This window comes from Eriocheir sinensis, chromosome 35 (genome assembly GCF_024679095.1).
Source record: "Eriocheir sinensis breed Jianghai 21 chromosome 35, ASM2467909v1, whole genome shotgun sequence".
Lineage (NCBI taxonomy): Eukaryota > Metazoa > Arthropoda > Malacostraca > Decapoda > Varunidae > Eriocheir > Eriocheir sinensis.
This window is the reverse complement of record NC_066543.1, coordinates 10,618,729-10,646,314: the sequence shown is the minus strand read 5'-3', so window position 1 is coordinate 10,646,314 and position 27,586 is coordinate 10,618,729. Positions and strand designations below refer to the sequence as shown.

The 27,586-nt window shown below is 45.9% G+C and overlaps 1 protein-coding gene across 3 annotated transcripts in view; it reads right to left on the bottom strand.

Moving 5' to 3' along the window:
• Window positions 1-178: 178 nt before the first annotated feature.
• The window catches only part of LOC127007371 (zinc finger protein ush-like), a 44,706-nt gene continuing 17,298 nt past the window's right edge, over window positions 179-27,586 (bottom strand). Inside the window, exons 2-6 of one of the 3 annotated variants that reach the window (XM_050878266.1) lie at window positions 19,901-20,183; window positions 10,354-10,498; window positions 6,856-7,096; window positions 6,473-6,688; window positions 179-5,624 (exon numbers count right to left, since the gene is read on the bottom strand). In XM_050878266.1, coding sequence (XP_050734223.1) covers window positions 2,953-5,624; window positions 6,473-6,688; window positions 6,856-7,096; window positions 10,354-10,498; window positions 19,901-20,183 — 3,557 coding nt within the window. In that variant the 3' untranslated portion in view covers window positions 179-2,952. Of the gene's footprint in view, window positions 5,625-6,472; window positions 6,692-6,855; window positions 7,097-10,353; window positions 10,499-19,900; window positions 20,184-27,586 lie in introns of all 3 variants that reach the window. The other 2 variants (XM_050878265.1, XM_050878267.1) reach the window with 2 other exon arrangements.

Sequence of the window (27,586 nt, the reverse complement as noted above, 5' to 3'; positions counted from 1 at the left end):
CGGTTCGACACTCAAGTGAGACATGAGCTGCGCACCACGATGGATGCGCTGTGCTGTCTGCGCCGAGATGACCCGTGACATCATTGCGCAGGAGTTTCGAAGCAATGACTTGAGACACACGTACGCTTAGTCACAGCTCCCATTTGTCACATTTATAAGGGTATAAAAAAACAAGTAAAACAGACATCAGTTTTACTAAAGAGAACCATGGTACACAGAGGGGGCAGAATGCAGTACACGGGTTGGGACGAGGGATGAGATATGGTACAGTGAGAGAAGGCTATGGAACACACTGAGCTCGAGGTACACAAGGGGCACAGACCAACCTTACAGAGACGCAGAGAAACGTTAGACGCGCAGGAATATGTAACAAGATGAAGAAGGGATGCAAGAGCTGTGAGGGCTTCAGGTGTATGTGAAAGGAACCGAGGACTTCGAAGGGTGAAAAGATGAAATTGTTTAAGACTTCAGCCCTTCTTGAGCCAGACTATACACGCTGCCCTAGTCAGTGATATAGAAACTCCTTCTGTATCACACCCTAGGACGGTTCCAGAGGAGGCCGGAGAATATTGAAATGAGGAAAAAAAGTATCAACAGAGGCCGCCGAGTAAAATAGGGCTATGAGGTTATGAGAAGGGGATAAAGACGAGACAATCTGAAGGGTGGTGAAAATAGTACAGACCATAATATGCTGAGGAGTGAAACATTAGGGAATATACCAAGGTAAGACTGATTAATGAAACTGTTTGAGGGTTGATGATCTGCAATGCTCTCTGGTCTGTAACATGTCAACTTCCTTCAGAAAAGAAAACAGGGTAGAGAAAAGCAATAACATTAACGTCCAGGCAGAATACTGACGAACATAACACAAGAGAGTAGGGCTGTATACTTAGAAATGAAACAAACATGTGTATAAGACTGCAAGACTGTATAGTTATGAGAACAACAAAAATGTAGAGAGAATATTCCATGATAACAAACAAAACATTCACACAAAAACCAGTGTATATAACAAATTGCTGTCGACCATTCACTTCAACATTCCACAAGACGAGTAAGAAGATTAAAGAAACTAATTATTACGAAACAAAACAAGTGACAGTGCTTGAAGTGGAGGCATTAATGAAAGCAGGAGAAAAAAACAAGAAATTACAAGATCAAATAAGCTTCTGGAATAGTTTTAACGAGACTGAAATACAAAAAGTTGACGAGACATACAAAACACGCATTCTTTGACACCACATGAACCACGCGTGAGTTGAGTTGAGTTTAGAGGTCCCAGGGTCGGGGAAAACAAGACTGAGTATTGAACGGAAGTTAAGAGACTCTCGCGACACACATTCTCTCTTCAAGGGGAGACTACAACCGACTGGAAATCCTTGTTAAGCTCTTCCATGATCTAAATATCCCTGCCATTGGATAACCTTAATGAGGATTGAAGAAACACTGTCCAAAGAGAGAACACACACACACACACACACACACACACACACACACACACACACACACACACAAGGAAACACTCACAAGACAATATGATTTAGACATGTACATGGAGCTATCACATGTTGTTCTGTACTGAGTAAAATTGAAAAAAAAATGATAAGAGGTTTGGAAAATTTGGTTCCTTTTGGAGATTATTAAATAACAATAAGGATAGGGAGAAAGACACACCTAAAAGGAAGTAAATTAATGCACCATGAAGAAAAATGTGGACAACGGAATAAGAAAGAAAAGGTTGAACTGAGTGCTTTTAGCTTGGCAGAAATACCCTAATATGGACATAAATCTTATAAAACAAAACAAGAAATAAAAGAAAACAATTCCTTTGTTAGTTTTTTAAAGATAGTACTTTACACTCATTTAGCTTAAAGTATTCATTTCCGTGATAACCTAACGTGGTCATTTGGAAGGAGCTGGAAGGGGGGTTTAGGGGGGGGGGGGGGGTTGATGAGTCTTTTTTCCTCACTGACGGCACAACACACGCAGGACTAGACACCACCCTCGCCTCCAGGCCTCCAGCAGCCCCGGTCAGCCCCTCTTGTGGGTCTGTGACAACACTCATGGTTTGTATTGATGAGACTCTTTAGTAGCTTTTGGCTCTGAGCTTTCAATTCACAAGTCTCTTCCTTAATTAACATAAAATACGTATAGCCAATCACTCGGAAAACCTTTATAATTCTGCTCAGAGCTTGCTTTTCTCATTCTTCTTCTAAACACAAAGGATTCAGTCACAACACCTCAACTCTGAGCTTTTACTTCACACTTTTCTTCAAACAAATAGCCATTCACTTGCCAGCATGTTTCACTCACTCATATACAACCTCTAAAAATGCTTCTTCAGGTTCTATTTTGATCCATTTAGTAGCAAGTATTCTGCTCTGAGTTTCCAGAGCTCAGTTTCTTTCTAAACACATAACCGATCACATTACAATAAGAACCACACACACAACCGTTTAAATGCTTGCAAGAGGCTGTACTTTTCCCATCTGCCACAGACGTCATCACCGGAGACACTTAAGTCATTGTTTCTCGCACACATTTCCTTTTTTATAGCAAATACAACAAACAGGTGAAACACAGGGTGGTGGATATGTATCTTCGCCAGACTGATCTTGAGAAGTGAGGAGACAACATACATGTCAGTAGTAATCTTGTTGCTCAGTTAAACAGTGACTATAAAGCATATATATAAATAGTTCTTCAAAATCTCTCTTTATGTTGTATATTTTGCATCTGGATCCTACTGGCTAAGGGTTAGTGGGGGACTGCCATTGGGAGTGGGAGAGTATGTACAGCTGATATGGCATTAGGTCACCACCCCACCAGCACTATGTACAACTAAAGCTTAGCAAGTTTCCAATAAGTTAATGCATTAGGAAGCAAGACATTGACTCCACCATGCAGAGCTGAACATTGCCAGTGCCGGGACCGCGGCCAGCACTCAGGGGGTCACTGGACTGCTGTCTCTGGTGGGGTGGTGGACTCTGGCTTGGTGCAGTAAAACCTCTTGTGTGCTAGGAAGGACTCCATGTATGAGAACGTTATGTTACACGCCTTGCAGTACCTAGGTATATCTGGCCCATTGGTGCCTGCCGTGCCCCCATTACTTGTGGCCTCTGCTTTGGAATTCTCCTCAGCGGGAGAGAGGGGAACGGAGGGTGTTCGGGTTTTCTCCTCCACCTCTTCCACCTCCAGCTTGACCTCTGGCTCCAACTTGATGGCAGGGAGTGGGGGTGAGCTCACCGGGTTGCCATTCTCCACGGGGTCATGTTTCTCAGACTCACTGGCAGCAGGAGGCTCGGCAGCAGAGTTCATGACGTGGCCTTCGATGAGAGCCTGAATGTCCTGAGTCAGCTTGGCGTCAAGTCCCGCCTTGTGTGCCACAGCCAAGTGTCTGGCCAGGTTGGTGCGGTATGGCGTTACAAAGGGACAGAAGTGGCAGGAAAGTGGCTGCTCTGAGCAGTCAGCTGCTCCTTCAGCAAGCAGGGCAGAGAGAGTCGGGTTCTCCAAGATAACACGAGGCAGGTCAGCCATTGTCCTCATCTCCGCTGACCTGCGACTCCCGTCATCATCCTCTAAGATGCAAGATATAAAGTTTTCTTCTTGCAGCTCATTGGTTCTTTTCTCAAAGTGCATCCTGATGTGGGTACGCATGCCCCTCAGTGTGTTGCCTCGGTAGCCACAGATAGTGCAGCGGAAACCCTTGATGCCGGCGTGTGTCTCGAGGTGCTTCTGAGCAGCGGCTGCAGTGGGGGAGATGGCAGGGCAACAAGGGCACTTCCAGCCATGGGAGGGGGCAGGGGAGGGAGTCACACACTGGTGGGCTGCCTGCAGAGTCTCCGGCATGGCACACCGGCATCGGGGACACCTCCAGAGGCCCTTGGTGACTCCCTCCTCTCCTGACGCCCCCTCACGCTTGGGACAGTAGTAGGTCTGGTGGGCTTTGAGGTTGTCTGGAGAAGTGAACTTGATGCCACAAGCTGTACAGATGAACTGAAGCAGAGGCTTGTTACCCTTGGGAGTGTCTTTGACTGATGGCGAGGCTTTGGCAGCTGGTGGAGACGTTACTTCAGGGAGAGCACTGGGGGAGCGTCTAGATGGACCTGCTGCCCCTTCTCCAGCTCCTGCTGTTGCTGCTGCAGGGCTCCTGTTGCTAGCAGACCGGTGATCGTCCTCACCTCGAGCAACAGTGCGGGCGGCACAGTAGTGTTTCTTGTGCACCTGAAGGTTCTCCTCCTTGTAGAACACAATGTTGCACTCGTTACACTTTGCCTCGCCTTGCTTGACTATGACTGGGGGGTTAGCAAGGGGTGCCAAGCCGTTCATGAGCAAATCAGAGTTAAGGAGCTTGAGGGCAAGTTCTGGAGGCATGCCCTGCAGGCCCTGGAGACTGGCCAGTGACAGGCCTCCTAGGTTCTCAAGACTTGCCAAGAGGTTTGGGAACCCTGGAGGCAACTGTGGGATAACTGTGGGAACCTGAGGTGGCTGGTTGGGGGAGCGAGTGGAGGTGGATGGTCTGGGGGAGTCTGGGAGACCTCTGGGGGAGCCAAGCGTTGGGGCTGCTGAGGAGGGGCGAGGGGAGCGAGGAGTTGCCTGCCCCTCAGCCTCACTGGAGGGTGATGGTTGAGGTGGAGAGGCCAAAAGCTTTCCCTCAAACTCGCCAGCTGGCCCGTGGGAAGACCCTGGACGGGACTTGAGGGCAGGGGACCGGGCCTGAGGTGTGTTGACCTCCCGGTTCTCCTTTTCCTCATCGCTCATAAGGTCAGTTTTGATGGTGAGCTTTGGCCTCTTGGTGGTCAGGTCAAGTGGACACTCTCCCTCCCCGCGCCTCTTCCCACACACATCACTGCTGACGGGCTTCAGCCTTGAGTCGTCTTTGGGTGAGTGTTTGGGGGGAGTGATGGGACTGGACTGAGGGGATGCCTGTGGGGGATGGGAGGTTGGGGGTGCTGAGGCGGGGGTGTGGGTGGCTGCTGCTGTAGGCGACAGGAGTGGTGGAGGGGCAGGGCCAGGGAGGGGGCCAGGAGACAATGGTTGCACCTGGCCATTGGGGAGGACCACCGCTGCCCCAGCCTGTGGCAAGACGTGGGGAGGCAGCAGCTGAGCGCCTGCCACCAGCGAGTAGGGCACCAGCAGGATAGGGTTGGTGGGCAGTGCCAAGATGGGCTGCCCACTCCCTGCTGCAGCACTCACCATCCCTGAGAGGGTGTTGGCTTGAGCAACGGGCCCTGACTCCTCCCGTGCAGGACTCTTGCCACCCCCCTTTAGCACATGGCGTGTCTGGCAGTAGTGGGCTTTGTGCACACGGAATGTCTTCACCGAGGAGAACTGAATGTCACAGTCGGAGCAGTACCTGTCGGTGGCTCTGTTCTCAGTGAGGGTGACCTGAGGAGTCGCAGTGGGGGGGTGGGAGGCACTGCTGGTCTTTGCCACGTCCTCAGGGTTAGTGTGGATGTTCATATGGCCGTTGAGACTCAGCTTGTGTGCGGTGGTGTAGGGGCAGTGTGGGCACCGCAGCACTCGCCCTCCCTCCTCCTCATCTGTGGTGGTGCCTCCATCACCACGTGGACTCAAGCTCGTTGTGGAGGCCTGATGGTCCTTACTGCTGGTGGACTCATTATCTGCAATAGTCAGGCTTGTGAGATGACATGCACAAGAATGCTAATTGAAGATAATGCTTAACACTGGCAGAAATATCATCACCACTACTTATAGTTTTGTTGTTATTTTAATGGAAACAGAAACTTTCATTCTCTTCCTTAATGAAAGGGTTAATTCTTGACATTTGTCTTTGGAGCCACAGGCCTAAAATTTTGGCAGATTTTTTTGGTGGGGGCAAGAGGGCATCACAAGTTCATGAGATGGAGCGGGGCAGGGTGGTGAGCAAAGCAAGAATGCACAGGTGGGGGAAATTGTTTTGAAAAAATAAGCACTTTTAAGGATGTTTTGAGGTCAATATAGAACAAAATTGGGGGTTATACCCCCTAACCCCCCAGAAATTATGGCCCTGTGGCAGATATTAAGTTCCCTTTATGAGGATGTATAAACAGTCTACATAATTATTTCTTAGTTATGAATGTCTACTTTTATCCATGATTATCATATTGTGATCCAAATCTGTTTACCTTGTTGTATCAAATAATGCAGGATGCAAGTGAAAACCCCTCAAGTAACACAGCCATTGTTTTGCTTGAACACAAGCTTGTTACATTATGATGACCTGTGGTAGCTAGAGCTATAGGATGTCTATTTATGGGGGATATTGGGGGTGTCCTTTTTGCATGGGGGAGATGAAGTTGTGTTAAGAGAAAGGAGTCATGATTAGTTTTGATTAAAGGGAAGGATAAGGTGGGCTGAGAGAATATTTGAGGAGGCCTAAGCTCCCCTGTGCTGCCACTGGGGTAGGCAAAGGACATCTACATAGAATAAGTCTTGGGGAAATGCCTTCCTCCCTGCGTGGGGCACACACCTGAGTGAAGGTTGGGTCGGTGGGTGCAGTAGAACATGCGGTGAGCCTCAAGGTTGCTGGGGCTGCTGAAGCGGATGCCACACACACACGTTGTCCGTCCATTGGTGGTGCCACTGCCGCTGCTGCTGCCTCCATTGGTGGCATCGCCGAGGGCCACACTGCTGGTGCTGTTGTTGGTGCTGATGCTGCCAAGACTGGAGGCCAGGCTAACCACGGCTGCTGTGATGGGAAGGTTATTGTGATTGGTGGGCACATTGCATTAAAAAGATCAAAGATGTCAGCAGGCAAAACCAAACAAAAACTGCTGAAACATTGATTATATGCTACAGAAAGTCACTTTTCCAAATGTAGCGCCTGGGCTAGGGGTCTCTCAGCCTTATTACCTGGCGCAAGGCGGTGCAGGGCGGGCAGCATGGACAGCAGCGGCAGGCCCTGGATCATGGATGTGAGCTGCTGCCGCGCCGCCTCCATCTCCGGCGTGAGGCCCGGGGACGCCTGGGGGGCCCGTGGCGTGCTGGGGGCGGGCGGGGAGTGCTCGGCGGGCTCCTCCTTCATGGGGGGCTCGGCGCTCAGCTTGGGGCCGGGTGAGGCGCCTCCACCGGGGTGCTGCTCACTCTTCACCGCCTGGGAATGGATAACGTGATAATGAGAGGCGTGGCGTGACTTTCAAATGGATAACGTGATTTAGACATGCGTGACGTGAATTTGAAGTGAGTGACGTGACTTTGAGAGGTGCGACGTGACTTTGAGAGGTGTGACGTGACTTTGAGATGCGTGACGTGACTTTGAAGTGAGTGACGTGACTCTGAAGTGAGTGACATGACTTTAAAGTGAGTGACGTGACTCTGAAGTGAGTGACGTGACTCTGAAGTGAGTGACATGACTTTGAAGTGAGTGACGTGACTTTGAAGTGGGTGACGTGACTTAGAAGTGAGCGACATGACTTTGAAGTGAGCGACGTGACTTTGAAGTGAGTGATGTGACTTTGAGATGCGTGACGTGACTTTGAAGTGAGTGACGTGACGTTGAAGTGAATGACGTAACTTTGAAGTGAGTGACGTGACTATGAAGTAAGTGACGCGACTTTGAGATGCGTGGCGTGATTTTGATGTGAGTGACTGATATGCGTGACGTCACTTGACTTTGAAATGTGTGACGTGACTTTCAAATGCATGATATGACTCCTAAAAGTGTGACGTGACTTCCAAATGAATAATGTATGTACCTCCTAAATGCATTACTTTCTACTGCGTGACGTGACTTGCAAATGCGTGACGCGGTGATTTATGATTGCATGTAACGTGTTCTTACCAGCTTGTTCTCAGATTGTATTGCAGCACTGGATCAATTTTGCACCGTGCCTTATATATTTCAGTTCATTCGTATCATATAAAAATCCTTACATTACTGACTCTTTCCCATGTGGTCTCAAAATTGTATTACGTAATCGTGTGTGTGTGTGTGTGTGTGTGTGTGTGTGTGTGTGTGTGTGTGTGTGTGTGTGTGTTAATTATGATTATGTAAGGGACATTTTCTTTCCCATGGAACTTAATACACTATAACGAAACATGTATCCTACTATAATATTTTTTCGGACAAGAGATCAAGAGGAATAAGAGCAAGGTGGGAACTGTTGGCGCGGAAATATCATGTAAGAGTGAAGGAGTGTTGCAAGGTGACGTAAGAGAGAAATTAGGCTTAGCGGGAAGTGGACTATTAATGTCCATGTTGTGCTCTCTCTCTCTCTCTCTCTCTCTCTCTCTCTCTCTCTTATTCGTCACCCTGGTTATCTATATTCACTTAATTTATGATCTAAGAGGCTATTATAGTTTGGTAGCCTTCTAAGCCTAATATCAGTGCTCTCTCTCTCTCTCTCTCTCTCTCTCTCTCTCATCCTTCTCTTCATCTTTTTTTCAAACAAGAGAACAACAACCAAACGAGGACATGTTGCGTAGCCTAGGAAGGGAGAGGGAAGGGACGGGAGAGAGGAAGGGAGGGAGGGAAGGCAGAGCGCGATGAATAATAAGAAAGTTTCGTACAGCTGGCAACCTCTTCCCTTATCTCCCCCTCCCAGTCGTCGTATCTCCCCCTCCCTCTCTTATCTCTCCCCTCTTGCCTCCTCCTCCTCCTCTTCCTTCTCCTCCCTAACCTCCTTTGTTTTATTTTCGACCCTAGCCACCCTCTTGCTCTCCTCTCTCTTTCCTTCTTTCTTTCTTTCTTTCTTTTATTATTTCTTTCTTTTACCAACCCTTCTTTTACTACTACTACTACTACTAACTACTACTACTACTACTTTCTATACTTTATTCAGTTTCTTATACCAACCCTTCTTCTTTTACTACTACTACTACTACTACTACTACTATTACTACTACTGCTATAAAATGCGTAGTGAATGGTGTCCGTTTTCTTGTATATTATTTTAACTCTCTCTCTCTCTCTCTCTCTCTCTCTCTCTCTCTCTCTCTCTCTCTCTCTCTCTCTCACTAACGGAGGTATGGGTGACGTCAAGACTGGACACCGTAAAAGAGATAGAGAAAGATAATGTGAGAGAGAGAGAGAGAGAGAGTCTACTTCACCTAATCAGAGGAGGAAGGTTTGACAGTTAAAAAAAAAGAAGAAAAAAAGAGGTAACGTCTTCCTTGGTGTTATTTTCTAGTCTAGTCTGTACTTCGCCAACCTAATGCGTCTCTCTCTCTCTCTCTCTCTCTCTCTCTCTCTCTCTCTCTTGACCTTAACCACCTCGACATGCGCAGAACAGTCCATGTACACACCTTCTTCTCCCTTACACTCAAAGCCAACGAAATAGAACTAAAACCGAAGTAACATGATAATTATAAACTTTATGATACGCTAGGAGGATCAGGAACGCTCTAACATCTGAAGGTAATTCGAATATATATACCTTTACCTCCTTATAATGCAAGGCGAATTCTATGTAACTAATTGAGAACAAAAGCGGAAAGATCTACGTCGACCTCAATGGAATCAGAAACATCACAACGTCTAAAGATATTTCGGATAATAACAAAATAAAAGTGGAACGATTAAACTCTATTCCCTTTATTTATTTATTTTTTTACAGTAAAGGAAGCAGCTCAAGAAAAAAAAAAAAAGGAGAAGAAAAATGTCGCTAATCATGCCCTTATGGCCGCTAATAACTGCCCCTCCTACACTGGAAATAGGCTTAACGTGACCAAAATATGTCGCTAATCATGCCATTATGCCCGCTAAATCACTGTCCCTCCTACACTGGAAATAGGCTTAACGTGACCAAAATAACAACCGAGAGGAATGAAGGAACAGCGAGCATGACGCAAAATCCAATATCTGGCTGTCACACAAGGATAAAAGGTATAGTAAGGTAAGGTAAAGCAAGGTAGGGCAAGGTATGGTATAGTAAGGTAAGGTAAGATTAAGTGAGGTAAGGTAATGTAAGGTATGGTAATTTAAGTTGAGACAAGGTAAAGTAAGGTAAGGCAAGGTAAGGCAAGGAAAAGCAAGGGAAGGCAAGGTAAGACAAGGTAAGGTAAGGTAAGGTAAGATGAAGTAAGATAAGGTAAAATAAGATAAGGTAAGGTAGGGTAAGGTAAAGCAAGGCAAGGTATGGTATGGTAAGGTAAGGTACGGTATGGTAAGATGAAGTAAGATAAGGTAAGGTAATTTAAGGAAAAGTAGGGTAAGGCAAGGTAAGGTAAGTCAAGGTAAGGTGAGGTAAGATTAGGTGAGGTAAGGTAATGTAAGGTATGGTAATTTAAGTTGAGACAAGGTAAAGTAAGGCAAGGTCAGGTAAGGCAAGGAAAGGCAAGGAAAGTTGAGGAAAGGTGAGATTAGGTAAAGTAAGGTAAGGTAAGGTGTTAAGGTAGTGAGGAGACAGTTACCTTAGTGCTGGCGGCGGTGGCAGAAGTGTTGGAGGCAGCGGCTCCCGAGGCGGTCTGGGAGGGAGAGGGGGGCGGTGATCCCCGGGGGGAGGGGGAGGGGGAGGGCGAGCCGCGTCCTTCCTTCTCTCCGGCCGACACACTCAGCCTGCGGGAGGAAAGTGTTGCGTGAATCACAGGAAACGAAGATGCGGTTAATGAGCATGGAAAGCAGACAAGTGAGGGAGAGAAAATGGAATAAAAGGAAGAAGAGAGGGAGAAGGAGTGGGAGGAAGAGAAAATATATAGGAATGAGAGATGGAAGTAGGGAGGCTGGGAGAGGGGAGAGGAGGAAAATCTCAAAAAGTAGATAAAGTGAGATGTTATGGTAGAATTTTAACCTTCAAAACTTCTTAAATTTCCAGCCGCTGTTGCAAGGCGCAGCGACGACGGCAAACATCAGCCTGCACTCCGGAAATATCTTTTCTGACACAATGACATGAAGCTGGATCTGTCTGGGAGTTCCTATGACAAAATAAGCTTAATACTGATAATTAATGATGCTGTTATTAGCGAAACTGCTCCAATAAACAATCCACCTGAATGTTTAATTAATCGAGCCCGAGGAGCCGGCTGCCCTCTCACCGGCGCGCCACGGTTTTTCTTTTCCTCGGTTATCGGCACCTCCCTCCTCCCCCCACCCTGAGTCAGCAACCTGTCCACGGCCCGCAACTCGGTGCAAGCACCCTCACACCCAAGGAGGGATGACCTCGGCCACCAAGGTCACCGGGCGAGGCGGTAACTACTAGTTTATACTGATTACAGGTAGAGGGGTGGGCTCCCCCCTCCTGCTCGGCCGGGGCTGTGTGACACATGAAGTGCGGCCATCGGGGGTGCTTTGAGGCTACGCGCGGACACGGCAACAACCCCACGCGGCACGCACGCCGGCAGGGTTGCCAAGGCGCTGCTGGAGCACCCCGCAGACTTACACTCCAGGAAAAATAGCCGAAACTAACCCCCCCACCCCCCAAAAAAAAAAAAACCCTGAGTCCTACGCAAACAACTGAACTGCTGTATCTAGAAAACTAATTTGTTATCGGTATATCGGTACACGTTCGTATACAAGCGCGATTAGATAAATAAAGATACACCTCAAATCTGCAATCCATGACTTTCAAAATCTTTCTTCAGCATAAAACTGCCCAGCTGTGAGGGAGAACAGCAGCAACAGGCACACCAGGGGAAGAACACCAAGCCGCTGCAGGCCGCCGCTCCCTCACGCCGATGCAGGAGACACACTGAAATTCGCTGTTTTTTTTTTTCTCTGCTCTTTGAAGTTCAGTAACGCTTATTTTTGTGGATTGTGACTTTCAGGTTTTTCGTTGCTTCGTTTTGTATATTCGCTTTCCTGTGTATATTCGTTAGCGTAAAAAAAATCATATTTATTTACTTATTTCACCGTCTACTTATTCATCTGTTTCTCATTTTTGCCGCAGCTTTCAAACACGTGGTCTTCAGGAACCCTTTACTTGGAGGTTGGGCGGTCGAGATAGTGTAATAAAACAGTTTCACAAAATTTTCAGGTCACTGCGAGTAAGGCAAATCACATATGAGCAAAATAAGGTGCATTATCCTCTAAACCACCAAAAGCTCTAGTAAGTTTAAGCAAGAGAATGATCATTATCACTCTTAATAAAAAAAATCCCAAAAATAAAAGACCAAAACCAACCCGGACGGCAACAATGTATATACTTTTACACACACACACACACACACACACACACACACACACACACACACACACAAGTACAAAACAGAGAGAACATGAGCGGGAAGAACCAACAAACACGCAGACAACAAACAGCCCGCCAGGTGTGTAAGGGGGGAGGGAGGAAGACGCGAGGGTGACAGATAGACAGACAGGTGGACAGACGGACAAGGCGGATGCGGCCACAAGATGAGCGGACCCCCCAAGGCGGAACATGGCGCAGGGGAGTAGACAGAGGGTAGAGGTGAAGGGAGGAGGAGGGGTGCAGGGGGGAGGGGGGAATGAGGGGATAAGTGGCGAGGGGGGGAGGGAGTAACGGGAGGAGGAGATGAGAGGGGTGAAGGGAGATAGGGTGAAGGGGAGAAAGGGTTGCTAAGGGAAAGAGGTGAGGGTAAGGGAGGAATGAGGGGAAGAGATGAAGGGGTGAAGGGAGGTAAGGAGGTAAGAAGGGAGATAGGGTAAAGGGGGGAGGGGCTGAAGGAAGAGGCTGAAAGGGGAGACAAGGGAAATAGACGAGGGGTGTTAGGAGATAAATAGGGAAGGGTTAGGTTAAAGGGAGGATGTGTAAGGGTAAGGGGTGAGGGAGTTAAAGGGGCTAAGGTTGGTATTGTCAGATGCTCCCACCCCTCACACCAACGATTTCCAAAGGCCAAAAAGGAGGTTAATCGAGTTCTAATGAGTGTCCTTTTAAGTTCAGGGTACAGAAGAAGGCTCAGACTACCACCAGGGTCATGAAAGTACCCCTGGAAATGCCCTAAACTCCCACGAAAGACTAGTAAATTACGTGTTCTTAGGCGCAGAAATGTTTGAAAATGTGGCCTTAAGGGTGGAAGAACATGATATTCTTTTCAACGTCACCTGATGAAATATAATAACAAAATGAAGACGTAAAGCAGTAAGTTCTCAAATATCAACAAGGAATTCGGCCAACACCGCGTGAGAGTAAAACGTATATACCTATAAAATTTAATGTATATGTTATGGTGTTCTGTGTTTGAGTGTACAGACAGACGCATACAGACGGAAAGAAAGACAAACAGACAGACAGGGGGAGTGAGAGGGAGTATACATGGGAAGGAAATCGAAAAACTCCCTCCCTCGCTTACTCATTCATTCATACACTCAGTCATTCACACACATCACTTTCACCCGTTCATTCCTATATTTACTCACCCACCAACTCTCTCTCTCTCTCTCTCTCTCTCTCTCTCTCTCTCTCTCTCTCTCTCTCTCTCTCTCTCTCTCTCTCTCTCATTCATTAATCTACTCATTCTCATTCACTCACTAATGGATTCACGCCCTCCCACTCACGACATTCTTCACCGACTCTCTCATTCTCACTCCCTCATGCACTCCAACCCTCTCTCACCTATACACAATCTCGCTCCCTCACTCATCCGCCGATTTCCTTACCAACAAGTCCCCTTCACCCTCAGATAATAGATAAGGAAGGCGGTGTGGTCATAACGAATGTACTTATATACGTTTCTTTCCTGTTATGCAACCTAACTTGACCGTGGAGCGTTCTGAGGATGATTAAAAGGCGCCTATTCTTTAACGTATCGGGCTCCTATACATTACGACTGATGTACCTAACGTTTAAGAATACCGGCTCGCCCATAGCCTCAAACGTTTCGGTGCTAACACACTCACGTTTAAGATCAAGCTTTCGTGGAGGTTGTGGGTATTTCCATGAGTAGTGTTATGAGCCTATTGATAGTTTGACAAGGCTTCTACATCATGAACGAGAAAAACATCCTTTATGGCCTTTGGAAATAGTTGTTGTGGAAGCTGAAAGTCTTTGAACATATTGGACTGAAGGGAAGCGATAACGTAAAAACTAGCAAACACTGAGGACTGAAGGGAACGGATAGCATAGGAACTGAGGACTGAATGGAAGGGATAACGTAAGGATTAGTGACTATAAGGAAGCAAAAGTAGATTTATTACACGGATGAAAGGGGAGGAAAGGCGAACAGACTGAGGAATGGAGGAAAGGACAGCAGAGAAATGAGAACTGGAGAGAAGGTGTAGCACGAGAACTGATGACTATATATACAAGAAGGAAGGAATAGCAGTTCTTATCCACGTACAAAGGGGGAGGAAGGGCGAATAGACTGAGGATGGAGGGAAGGAATTGCACAAGAACTGAGGATTGGAGGAAAAGATTGGCAAAGGAACTGAGGATTGGAGGAAAAGATTGGCAAAGGAACTGAGGATTAGAGGAAAAGATTGGCAAAGGAACTGAGGATTGGAGGAAAAGATTGGCAAAGGAACTGAGGATTGGAGGGAAAGATTGGCAAAGGAACTGAGGATTGGAGGGAAAGATTGGCAAAGGAACTGAGGATTGGAGGGAAAGATTGGCAAAGGAACTGAGGATTGGAGGAAAAGATTGGCAAAGGAACTGAGGATTGGAGGGAAAGATTGGCAAAGGAACTGAGGATTGGAGGAAAAGATTGGCAAAGGAACTGAGGATTGGAGGAAAAGATTGGCAAAGGAACTGAGGATTGGAGGGAAAGATTGGCAAAGGAACTGAGGATTGGAGGGAAAGATTGGCAAAGGAACTGAGGATTGGAGGAAAAGATTGGCAAAGGAACTGAGGATTGGAGGAAAAGATTGGCAAAGGAACTGAGGATTGGAGGGAAAGATTGGCAAAGGAACTGAGGATTGGAGGAAAAGATTGGCAAAGGAACTGAGGATTGGAGGGAAAGAATGGCAAAGGAACTGAGGACTGAAGGGATGGAATAGAATATGAATGGAGGACTGGAGGATAGCGAGACCAGTTCTTATCCATGTACAGAGGGGGGGGGGGGGAGTAAATACACTAGATACAGGGTTTAAGTTATCGCGTAACGGAAGGGAGGGAGGGTGCCGTATAGCAGCTAGTGAGCCTGCGTTATCTGTGTGCATCCGGGGCCCTTTCTATGGAGGTGCGTGTCGGGTGAGTCACGGTCATGGTGTGTGTGTGTGTGTGTGTGTGTGTGTGTGTGTGTGTGTGTGTGTGTGTTGGGGAGGGGGAGAAGGGGGTATTACATAACTTATAAGAACAAAGGCCGTGACGGAATGTGTGTGTGTGTGTGTGTGTGTGTGTGTGTGTGTGTGTGTGTGTGAACTAACTGATTAAATAAGGAACCAAATGACTGACTATTTAACTAACTTACTATAACGAACCAATTAGCAAACGGAAGGAGATAACTAAATAAATTAACTATGGCCTTACTAACTAACGAACTAATTAACGAACCTATCAAAGGATCTAATTAAATAAAAGACTGTGAACGAACTTAATAAATGAAGAACTAAAAAAAAACTTGAGTAACTGAACTAGATAAATAAAGTAGCAAATAAAAGAAAAGATAAAAAAATGTAATCGCTGGGTAGAGTGAGAAGCTGAATTAAAAACAACAATAAAAATAAACAAATCGCTGTGTAGAGTGAGAAGCTGAACTAAAAACAACAATAAAATAAATAAATCGCTGTGTTGAGTGAGAAACTGAATTAAAAACAACAATAAAGATAAACAAATCGCTGTGTAGAGTGAGGAGCTGAATTAAAAAACAACAATAAAATAAATAAATCGCTGTGTAGAGTGAGAAACTGAATTAAAAACAACAATAAAATAAACAAATCGCTGAGTAGAGTGAGAAGCTGAATTAAAAACAACAATAAAATAAATAAATCGCTATGTAGAGTGAGGAACTGAATTAAAAACAACAATAAAATAAATAAATCGCTATGTAGAGTGAGGAACTGAATTAAAAACAACAATAAAATAAATAAATCGTTGTGTAGAGTGAGAAGCTGAATTAAAAACAACAATAAAATAAACAAATCGCTATGTAGAGTGAGGAACTGAATTAAAAACAACAATAAAATAAATAAATCGTTGAGTAGAGTGAGAAGCTGAATTAAAAACAACAATAAAATAAACAAATCGCTATGTAGAGTGAGGAACTGAATTAAAAACAACAATAAAATAAATAAATCGTTGTGTAGAGTGAGAAGCTGAATTAAAAACAACAATAAAATAAATAAATCGCTGGGTAGAGTGAGAAGCTGAATTAAAAACAACAATAAAAATAAACAAATCGCTGAGTAGAGTGAGAAACTGAATTAAAAACAACAATAAAAATAAATAAATCGCTGTGTAGAGTGAGGAACTGAATTAAAAACAACAATAAAAATAAATAAATCGCTGAGTAGAGTGAGAAACTGAATTAAAAACAACAATAAAAATAAATAAATCGCTGTGTAGAGTGAGGAACTGAATTAAAAAAACAACAACAACAAAGAACAAAAGGAAAAGAAAAGATAAGCGATAAGAGAAAAAGGACGAGCGTGCATTACTAAAGGTTACAACATTAAAACGGAAACGAGAGAAAAATAAATAAATAAAATAAACAAATTCTAGGAAGGACGGAAAGGAGTGCATTAAGAGATATAACAAAGAAAAAACAGGAGAAATAATGTTAAAGTAAAAATATGGTATGATTAAGCTGATAAGGGGAGAGAAAACACACACACACACACACACACACACACACACACACACACACACACACACACACACACACACACACACACACAAGAAATTAAAGGGATGAAAAATTATGTCGAAAAGGAGAAAAAAAAAGTTGAAGAAAAAAAAATAAAGACAGAAAAAACCCAGAAAATAAGGAAAATACAGCCAATTAATTGATAAAAAAAAGTAGTACCGTGAGAAGGCTAATGTTTTCCTCCTCTTCCTCGTCCTCCTCCTCCTCCTCCTACTCTTCCTTCACCCCTTCTCTTCCTTCACCCCTTCTCTCTATACCTTCCCATCCATCCCCTTCCACGCACCTGATGGGCCGCCTCACGCTACCCATCAACCTCGCACGACCTTCCTCCCTTCCTCCCGTCTTTCCTCCCTCTCTCCCTTCCGTTCTTCCCTCCCTTATTCCTGTCAACGCCTCCTCCTTCATACTTCCTTCCTCCCCTTACATTTGTTAGCGTATTTCTCTCTTGTTTTCTTCTCCCTTATCTCCCTCTTTCCTTTCCATTCCTCCCTTCCTTATTCCTGTCATACTTCCTCCTTCATACTTTCTCCCTCCATTACGTATATTAGCGTATTTCTCTTTTTTTCCTTCTCCCTTACTTCCCCTTTCTCCCTCTCTCCTTTCCTTATTCCTGTCAACGCTCTTTCCTCCATACTTTCTCCTTCCCCTACATCTATTAACAACTTTTTTTCTCCTTTTCCTCCTCCCTTACCTCCCTTTTTTCCCTCTCTCCTTTTCGTCCTTCCCTTCCTTATTCCTGTTATACCTTCTCCTTCCCTAAACATTTATCAGCAACTTTTTCTCTTTCTTCTCTCTCCCTCGCTTCCCTTCTCTTCTTCTTCCTTCTGCTCTTTTTCCCATTCTTCCCTCTCCTTCCCTACGTGTATTAGCATTGTTCCCCTTTTCTTTTCCTTCTTTCTTTATCCTCTTCGTCCTTCTTCCTTTTCCACTTTCCCTCTCTTTTATCTCCCTCCTCTCTTCCTCCACTTCCGTCCCTGTTCCCCATCTATTCTCCCTCCTCTCTCCGTACTCTTTTTTTTTTCTTCTTTCTTTAATAATTAACCTCCGTGTCCCCTTCTCTTCCTTCTCTCTCCTGCATCTTCTCCTATTCCTATTGTTTCCCTCCTCCTCCTCCTCCTCCTCCTCCTCCTCCTTTCTTACTTTGCATCATTTACTCATCTTTTCTTCCTCTATCTTCCTTTTCTTCTCTCTCTCTCTCTCTCTCTCTCTCTCTCTCTCTCTCTCTCTCTCTCTCTCTCTCTCTCTCTCTCTTCACCTACAACTCTTCTTTTTCTCTCTATTTATTATCTATTTTAATTCTTCCTTCTAACGATTCATCTTTGCCCATCACTTCGTTTCTCCCTTCATCCACCCTTCATCCACCCATTACCTTTTCATTCCTCCACTTCAACTACTCCGTTTCTCCCTTCACTAATCCATCCATCCCCTCCTATCTTCATTTCTCTTTTCATCCACCCATCACTTCGCTTCTCCCTTCACCCACCCATCACTTCGCTTCTCCCTTCACCTACCCATCATCGCCCTCCCTTATCTCAGGCTCCCATCAGTGTTGACAATCAGCTCTCCTTCTTCCTCTACCTGCGCCCACCTAACCTCACCTCATCTTTCTTACCGCAATCTTTCATCCTCGACCGCTATACCTTCCCTCTGCACTACTCTCTACTCGTCTCTACTTTCGTTTGTTGGAGTAGTGTTTAGTGGGCCTTTTATACCCTTGAGCTGCTTCCTTACTGTAAAAAACAATGCAAAAATAGACCCACAACACTTTACTTGCTTATATTCCTCTTCCTCTTCGTCGTTTTCATTCCTCCTACTTTTCTTCAAGATTAATATTCCCTTTTCTTTTCAGTTTTCACACAAGTATTGCCATTCCATCTCTTCCTTGTTCTTCATTATCATAGTTCCTCCTCCTCCTCCTCCTCCTCTTCCTCTTCTTCGTCCATATACCACCACTGTCTCTATCTCTCCCTGAATCCACTTGACCACTCTCCCTCTACGTCGCATTCCACTTCATTCTCTCCTCTTCCCTCCACAATCATATCATTCCTCCCCTCCCTCCATACACTTAGGGTCGAATTACAAGACATTTCGCCGCCCAAGTACACATATTTGACAAGGCTTTCGTAGGAGTTTTGGGCATATTCAGGAGTAGTTTCATGGCCCTGGTGGTGGTTTGACCCTTCCTCTGTGCCCTGAACCTAAAGAAACACTCATTAGAACCCGACTGACCCCCTCTTTGACCTTTAGAAATAGCTGATGTGAGGACTGAAAGTGTCTCATAATACCGACCTTACTGCCTTCCCTTCTCTTCCCATTATGTCTCTCCAACGCCATAGATTATCCTCCTTATCCATATACCGCCATCCCTCTCTTAGGCCACTTGTTCTACACCACTTCAGTAAACATCTCCTTCGAATTGTTAACTTGTACATGACTTCAAGTTCTCGCATACCTGTTTTCACCTGGTCTGGAAGTTATGCACACACAGGTAAACAGGTAAACGCACGCACATACCTTACCTGACTAATTAAATCGCACCAAGACCGCTTCATTAATCCATAGCCTCAAAATTCTCGTCTTTTACGTTCCCATGCATTCTTAGACCTCTCTGTCACCTGTCCTAAACTCACAAACAGGTAAACACTCACACACACCTCACCTGCCTCATTAACTGGCACTCAGATCGCTTCATTTATCCCATACCCTAAAAATTCTCATCTCCTTTCACCTTCTCAAACCTTCTTACACCTCTCTGTCACCTGTCCTGGAAGTCACACAAAGGTAAACACGAACACACCTGACCTGCTAATTAACTCACAAGAAAACTCACTTCATTCGTTCCATAGCCTTAGAATTCCCGTCTCTTTTCACCTTCTTAAACATTTCTACACCTCTCTGTCACCTGTCCTAAACTCACAAACAGGTAAACACTCACACACACCTCACCTGCCTCACTAACTGGCACTCAGATCGCTTCATTTATCCCATACCCTAAAAATTCTCATCTCCTTTCACCTTCTCAAACCTTCCTACACCTCTCTGTCACCTGCCCTGAAAGTCACACAAAGGTAAACACGAACAAACTAATTAACTCGCACTCAAATCACTTCCTTCATCCCATACCTTTGAAATTCCGTCTCTTTTTACCTCCTCAAACCCTCTTACATCTCTCTGTCACCTGTCTTCGAAGTCACCCACAGGTACACACACACACACACAGACACACGTACACGCACACACACCTCACCTGCACCTTCCTGCCTCATTAACGCACCTGTCCGCGAGGCTCCTGGCGGGGGTGTCAGTGGCTTCCTTCAGATCTTTATCAACTGGACTCGTCGTCGCCGTCAACTCCCCACCACCGCCACCGCCGCCGCCACCACCTCCCGCTTCTGCCGCTGACCCGCTCTCTGGTTGGCTGGACACCGGTGATGACGTAACGCCTTCCCCTGCGGCGGATTGGTCGGAGTGTGGTGACGTCATCAAGTCGTTGGATGATGTTTCCTCGTTGCTGTCCCAGTCATCGTCTCCTGGGGGGGCGGGGGAGGGAGAGAGTGAGTCACAAGATAGTACTCGTTAAGATGATGATTAAAAAAAGTGAGTGTAGCTTAATGAGAGAGAGAGAGAGAGAGAGAGAGAGAGAGAGAGAGAGAGAGAGAGAGAGAGAGAGAGAGAGATCCCATACACGACATGTTAACAGTATATTTAAACTTTAATAGTAATACACTGCCTGACTAACAATAATAATTAAGCATTAACAAACAAAAGATTTCTCTCTGCCCTGTGATGGACGTGGGGAGATAAAGTGTCAATCAATCAGTCTTGAGATAGCAAACACTGGGCAAGAAAAAAAAGGCAATATGCAAGTAAGGTTCAGAACACTTAAAACTAAGGTGGTGTTGATTAGGAGCAGTAAATAGCGGGCTTTTGCTTTCATTATTGTTTTTTTTGTTTTTTTGTTTTTTACGACCTTGCACTGTCTCCTCTGCTGTAAAAAAAAAAAAAAAAAAAAAAAAAAAAACTTGGACTAACAATAATTTTAGGTTTCTTGAAGGGAAGGGAATAAAGGGTCAGTTTTAAGGCAGTAATGTGAAACGTTTAAAAGTATGTTATGCAGTTTTAATACTTTGAGTGGATTAAGAAGAGAATATAAAAGAAAGAGAAAAATGGTGGTGAGTATAAGGATCACAGGATAAAACGATCAATATAATAATAATGATAATAATAATAATAATAATAATAATAATAATAATAATAATAAGTAATAATAATAATAACAATAAAAATAAAAGCAACACAGATTCGAGAGAAAAAACATTGACATCCCATTAAAAAGATACAAAATAAAAACATACATATCACTCTCTCTCTCTCTCTCTCTCTCTCTCTCTCTCTCTCTCTCTCTCTCTCTCAACCAGAGGTCAACCGGATGTGGCTAACAAGCATGTAACGAAAAAAGAACAAAATAGCCGATGAGACTGACAGACACGCGCTGATACCAACCACACATCCGCCTGCCTATCTGGCTATCGCTCTGTCTGTCTGTCCCTCTATCTGCTTGTTAGTCTTCCCAGTTAGTCAGTTATCCGGTCAGTCAGTTAAAAAGTTACCTAATCAGACAGTCAGTTAGTTTGGAAGTTACTCAATCAGTCAGTTAGTCAGTTAGTTTGGAAGTTATCAAGTCAGTCAGTCAGGCAGTCAATTAGTCAGTTAATCAGTCAGTCAGTCAGTCAGTTAGGAAGTTACCAAATCAGTCAGTCAGTCAGTCAGTCAGTCAGTCAGGCAGTTTCCTTGTCAGTCTCTCAACCAATTTGTTCCTCGGTTAGTCAGTCAATCAGTGGGTCAGTCAGTTACCAACCCAGTCAGTCAGTCAGTCAGTCAGTCAGTCACTCTTTCAGTCATTTGATATATGTTCCGTAAGTGACAATATGAATCAATGAGTCAGTAACGCTGGTCACTTTTTTTACAAGTGAAAAGAAATAACAAGTGTGTAGTTTGCAAATATATAAAATAAATAAGTATATCTGAAAACTCCTTCTTCACGCAACTTTCCTTTTCTATTTCTCTTATCGACCTTTTCCTTCACCTATTTTTTTTCTGTTCTTGTATTTTCTTTCTTCTTCATACTCTCTCTCTCCTTCCTTCTTTCCCCTTCGTATTTCCTTTCTCTCTTTCTATACTTATTCCGTCTTAATTTTCCCTCTCCTTATTCTCTCTCTCTCTCTCTCTCTCTCTCTCTCTCTCTCTCTCTCTCTCTCTCTCTCTCTCTCTCTCTCTCTCTCTCTCTCAATATAAAACCTTTTTGCCTCATTAATTAATACCTCCCTTTCACATTTCTCTTATCATTCCTTACCCTCTTCACCTCCGCCTCCTGTTCTTACATCTCTCTCTCTCTCTCTCTCTCTCTCTCTCTCTCTCTCTCTCTCTCTCTCTCTCTCTCTCTCTCTCTCCCCCGCCAGACCCCATCCTTCTTCCTTATCTTATCGCGGCCTCGAGGTGCATATCCCGTACACTCGCACCAAACTTATCGCAAGCGCCGCACTAACTGATACACGCCACCACCACCACCACCACCACTATCACGACCACCACCACCACCACCACCACTACTACTACTATTACCATCTTCACCGACTCGTCTTAGTTAATACCATCACAATTACTACTATGCTATCCGTTTCTTCTTCCTCCTCTCATCCTCTTCTCTATCTCTCTCTATATACCTTCACTGTAACTTTGAATATATTAACTACTATCGTCACTAGAACTACTATTGCTACCACGCTTGATCATCTGTCTATTGTGACCTGCTTTTGTTTCTGGCTGATGTGCAAAAGATCCTGGTCTATAATACTTTATTTCTACTACTACTACTACTATTACGAGAAGAAACAAATCAAACGTAGGTACTTTTTCTGATCTACTACTACTACTACTACTACTATTACTACTTCTACTACTACTATTACTACTACTACTACTATTACGACAAGAAACAAATTAAACGTCGGTACCTTTCCTGATCTACTACTACTACTACTACTACTACTACTACTACTACTACTACTACTACTTCTACTACTAAACGGGGAGCTATGCATATATAAACAAAAGATAACCAACGGAAAATATATAATAAAACTGAGCCTATTTCTTCCTCATTCAATACTGCAACGTAACTAGACATGACGTTTCCAAATGCTGCCGATACAAAGACTAAAAAAAACCGCTGCCTTGACACCAGCACTTAAGTACATCGCCACTATCACCTTCAGCAGCATGAGGCGTGACTGGCAGCTCCACACCAGCGCTAAGTACATCATCATTATCATCATCAGCAGCAGGAGGAGGAGGAGGAGGGGGGAATAAATAGAGGCCCTCCGTCAGCCGTAATGCAAGCTTGTTTACGTAACCTGTCAGCGGCGCTATCTTACCTCACTTTCATCATCCCTCGCTCTTATCTCTCTCTTGGTATAGGAGAGAGAGAGAGAGAGCGAGAGAGAGACGAACAGGATCAAATTTTAGTTCCAGAGGTATTTTAAAACTCTTCTCTATATAGTCTGTGTGTGTGTGTGTGTGTGTGTGCGTGTGTGTGTGTGCGTGTGTGTCTGTGTGTGTGTGTGTGTGTGTTATCAGCGGCGGTGTTATCTGTCGTCTCTCCCTCCCTCACCTGGGGCGAGGCCAGTTCACCTGTACCCCGGGACACCTGCCCTCGGCCGCTTATCTCTCTCTCTCTCTCTCTCTCTCTCTCTCTCTCTCTGATGGTGAAAGCTTTTGTCTTCCCTCTGAAGGAGTGATTCTCTTTCTCAAACACCAAAAAACAACAAACACACAAACAAACAAACAAATGACTCTCCTGTAGCGTTAGTAAATTGGCTGCTAATTGGTTACGGGTTCTGGTTATACGGTTGCCCACTCTCTCTCTCTCTCTCTCTCTCTCTCTCTCTCTCTCTCTCTCTCTCTCTCCCCCCCCCTCCCACACACACACACACACATCATGCTCTTTCTTCCCTTCCCCTTGGTCCAATTTTTATTCCCCGTGCGTCGCGCCGAGGTGTGTGTGGCGGCTCGGCGTTGCTTCCCACACACCTGGTCGGCCGAGCATTGAGGCGGCGTACGGAGAGTGTAGCGCCGCGGGAGCTGCTCTTGAACTGACTGATAAGCGGCGTGAGAGGCGGAGGGGGAGGGGCTGGGAGCTACGAGAGAAAGAAAGTAGAAGGGAGGGAAGAACGGGGTGGGGTGGGGTGGGGTGCTGAGGGAGGAGTGAGAGAGTGAGAGATGGAGGGGGAGGAAGAGGCAGGGAGCTTATAAGAGAGTAGAGAGGAGGGAAGAATGGGGGGCTGAGAGAGGAGGGAGCTATAGTGAGAGGTGGAGGGGGGGGGGACAGGGGGCAAGGAGAGGGAGGGACGGGGAGAGACAGCGGAAGAACAGGGGGGTGAGAGAGAGGGAAGAGAGTGAAGGGTAGAAGAGGAAGGGGTAGGGAAGGTGCCAACAAGGGAGGGAATGAGGGAGGAAAGGAGGGTAGGAAGAAGGAAGTAAGGGAGGGGAGAAGAAGGGAGGGGGAGGTAGGCTGAGAGAAGAGAGGAGGGAGGGAGAGGGGCACTGAGGCTGGTTGGAGGAGAGGAGGAAGAGAGGGCAAGGAGGGAGGGAGGCTAAGAGGAGGGAGGGGGAGTGGGCATTGGGTCTGGTTGGAGGAGAGGAGGAGGAGGGGGCAAGAAGGGAGTAAGGGGAGAGGGGAGGAGAGGGGGTCGCTGAAGGAGGTGGTGGTGGTGGTGGTGGCGAGGCGCGGCTAGCTGGCAACCGGCAAGGAGGAGGAGGCGTCTCAGTGATGCCTATCGCCCTGGCCGGGGTATCGCGCCATCAGTAACACAATTAAAAACTTTACACAGGCCCCTATCGCGCCGCGCCATCTTTTCGACAAATGGGACTTGTTTTGATGGAGTGGCGGGGCGGAGGCGTCGGTGTAGCGGCGGTGGAGTGAGATGAAGGTGGTGTTGGACTTGGTTACTGGTGGTGGTGGTGGTGGTGGTTGGGCATCACCACCACCACCACCACCAGCACCTCTACACCCCAGCGGTAATTGGTTGAACGTTTTCGCTGTAGGTAACGAAACACCCAAGAGCAACCCGTGTGTGTGTTTAGCGGGGATGGGTTACGGCAGCAGGTAGGCAAGCAGGCGGGCGATAAGAAGCAGGGAGTAAGCAGGCAGCAGCAGCAGGCGACGCACGGCAAATGAAACGCCACGAACGCTTCTGGGAACGCAGCATCCAATCCTCGTATCGTCTGGGCCAATCAAAGATGGCGGACGTGCGGTGGGCGGAGCCTCGCTGGCCGCAGAATGAAACTTGAATGTGATTGGTTGATTTTATCACGAACGTGTAAACGAACAAAAACTCCAGCGGAAAACGGATAAATCTACACCCGGGGGAGGAGGCGGGAGTTTGACCCTTAGTGATTAGCGGAGCAAGGCGGAGCAGGGGGCGGCGGCGAGGCGCGGGGGTGCGTCCGTCTGGCCCTCCCTCCCCTACACTCCCCAGGCATCAGATAGGGCGTAAAAGGCTGTCAGTATTGTTATTTGACGGGGCCGAGCTTCATGAATAAAGATACTCTCCTACAGTCAAACAAAGGCAAAGAAAAACGGTTCCCCCGACCTAAACTGGCAGCGGGAGGCTTCGATGAGTGGGCGATAAGGGAAATTAATGGGCGTCTTATCGCCAAAAGACCATAGACAGGCGGGCGGCGATAAGGCCAGGTCGGAGGTTCATTAAGTTGGCAGATTGCAACGGCGACGGCGAGCGAACCCCCCAACCCCCCTTCGAACCCCCCTAACTCAACCTCCCCCCCTCACCGCCAGTCCCGCCCCCCCTTTCACCAACACCCCAGCAACACCCCCCTCCAATTATGTGACCCGTATAATTAGCAACCCCGGATACCCCCCTCACTGACTGCCTCCCCCTTGCCCCCCCTCCCCCTGGTCCCCTCCCCCCTCCCTCCACCTCTCACCCCTCTCATGATGCACTTCCTGTCTTCGTGCCTCGCGTGGGAACTCTAGCACACATGGTAATTGAGTGCCCCCCCCCCGCCCCCCTCCGCTTCCCCTCTCCCCTCTCCTACTCCCTCTCTTCCCCACTCCAATCCACCTTTTTCTCACTCCCCCACCCACCCACACATAATCATTTCTCTCCCACTCATCCACTTTAGTTCCACAAGCTCTTATACTACATAATTATAAATACTACTCCACTCCACCCATCCTCTATGCCCTTCCACTCCACCCATCCTCAATACTCCTCCACTCCACCCATCCTCTATACATCCCAACTCCATCCTACCTACTCCTTCCTTCTCTAAAACCAGTAAGCTCCATCCCTATCATTCCTACTCCACTCTGAACCCACTCCACCACGTATACCTCCACCCTAAACTCCACATTTATTAACACTCTATCCACTTCCACAGTCTCAGTCCTCAATGCACTCTAGAATCTTAAATCTGGTTACTCCACTCTTAATACCTGTCCACTCCACATGTTATTCCACTTTTTATTCCCATCTGCTCCATGCTCTAGTCCACCCAATTCTAGCTTAAAAATAGCCTCTTCCACCCTTACTAGGAATCCACTAAATCCACCGTTTCCACTCTTGAAATACACTTCCTTCTCTATCTTATTCAATTCTTCCCCTTATTAAGTCCAAATATTATCCCTACCATTAAAAATTATCACTCCACTCTCTCCACCTTTTTTTATTACTCACCTTATCCACACCAGTAAACCCTAACCACCTCAGCTGAACTTCACTCCACTAATTTTTTTTTCTCAACTCTTCCACACATCTTAATCCTAACCCACCGACTCAAGGCTCCCCCCCCCGCCCCCCCCCCAAAAAAAAAAAAAAAACTACCCACAACAATTTTACATCACAATCAGAACTACTTGACACACACACACACACACACACACACACACACACACACACACACACACACACACACACACACACACACACACACACACACAAGGCAGGGCTATCTATCTACAACCACTTACAAGAGACCTTAGTGAATGAGAGAGAAAGAGAAAGAGAGAGGAGGGGTAGGGAGGAGGTTCAGGGCATAAGGGACAAGAGATAAATCAAAGCAAAAGAACATAAAGTGAAAAAAAGTAAAAAAAAAGTACTAATAAACAGGAAACCTAAGAGAGAGGGAGATGGGGAGGAAAATCTGTGTTTGTGTGTGTATGTATGTGTGTGTGTGTGTGTGTGTGTGTGTGAAATTTCTCTCTATTTTGATTACCGTTTCAATACTTTCTTTTGCTTCGTTTGGCGTTTCCTTATTACACAAGGAGGAGGAGGAGGACGAAAAGGAGGAGGAGGAAGAAGGGGCAATGGTGATGGTGATGGATTAGAAGGAAAAGTAAGACGGAGAAGAAGAAGAGAAGGAGGAAGAGGAGGAGGTGTGTGTGTGTGTGTGTGTGTGTGTGTGTGTGTGTGTGTGTGTGTGTGTGTGTGTATAGAGGCGGACCCAAGAGATGCCTTAAGAAGCCGGCTATCAGATGCGCCTAATGCAAGGGCATCATCTCTCTTGACAATTACTCAGTCTTGTCTAGCGTCCAGAGAGAGAGAGAGAGAGAGAGGAGAGAGAGAGAGAGAGAGATTTTTACTAAACAAATCGACACAAACCTCGGAAAAAAAAACATTCCTGGAAGATTATGATGGAGATTATGATAAAGAAGGAGAAGAAGAAGCAGAAGAAGAAGAAGAAGAAGAAGAAGAAGAAGTAGGAAAAGGTGACGAGGTGATTCAGAGTTCTTGGATCTGAAGGTGAGTCATTTTCTTCTTTTGTTTTTCTTTTTCTTCCTTTACTTCTTCCACCTCGTCCTTCTTACCTTTCTCCCACTTCGCCACCTACTCCTCCTCCTCCTCTCCCTCCTTCT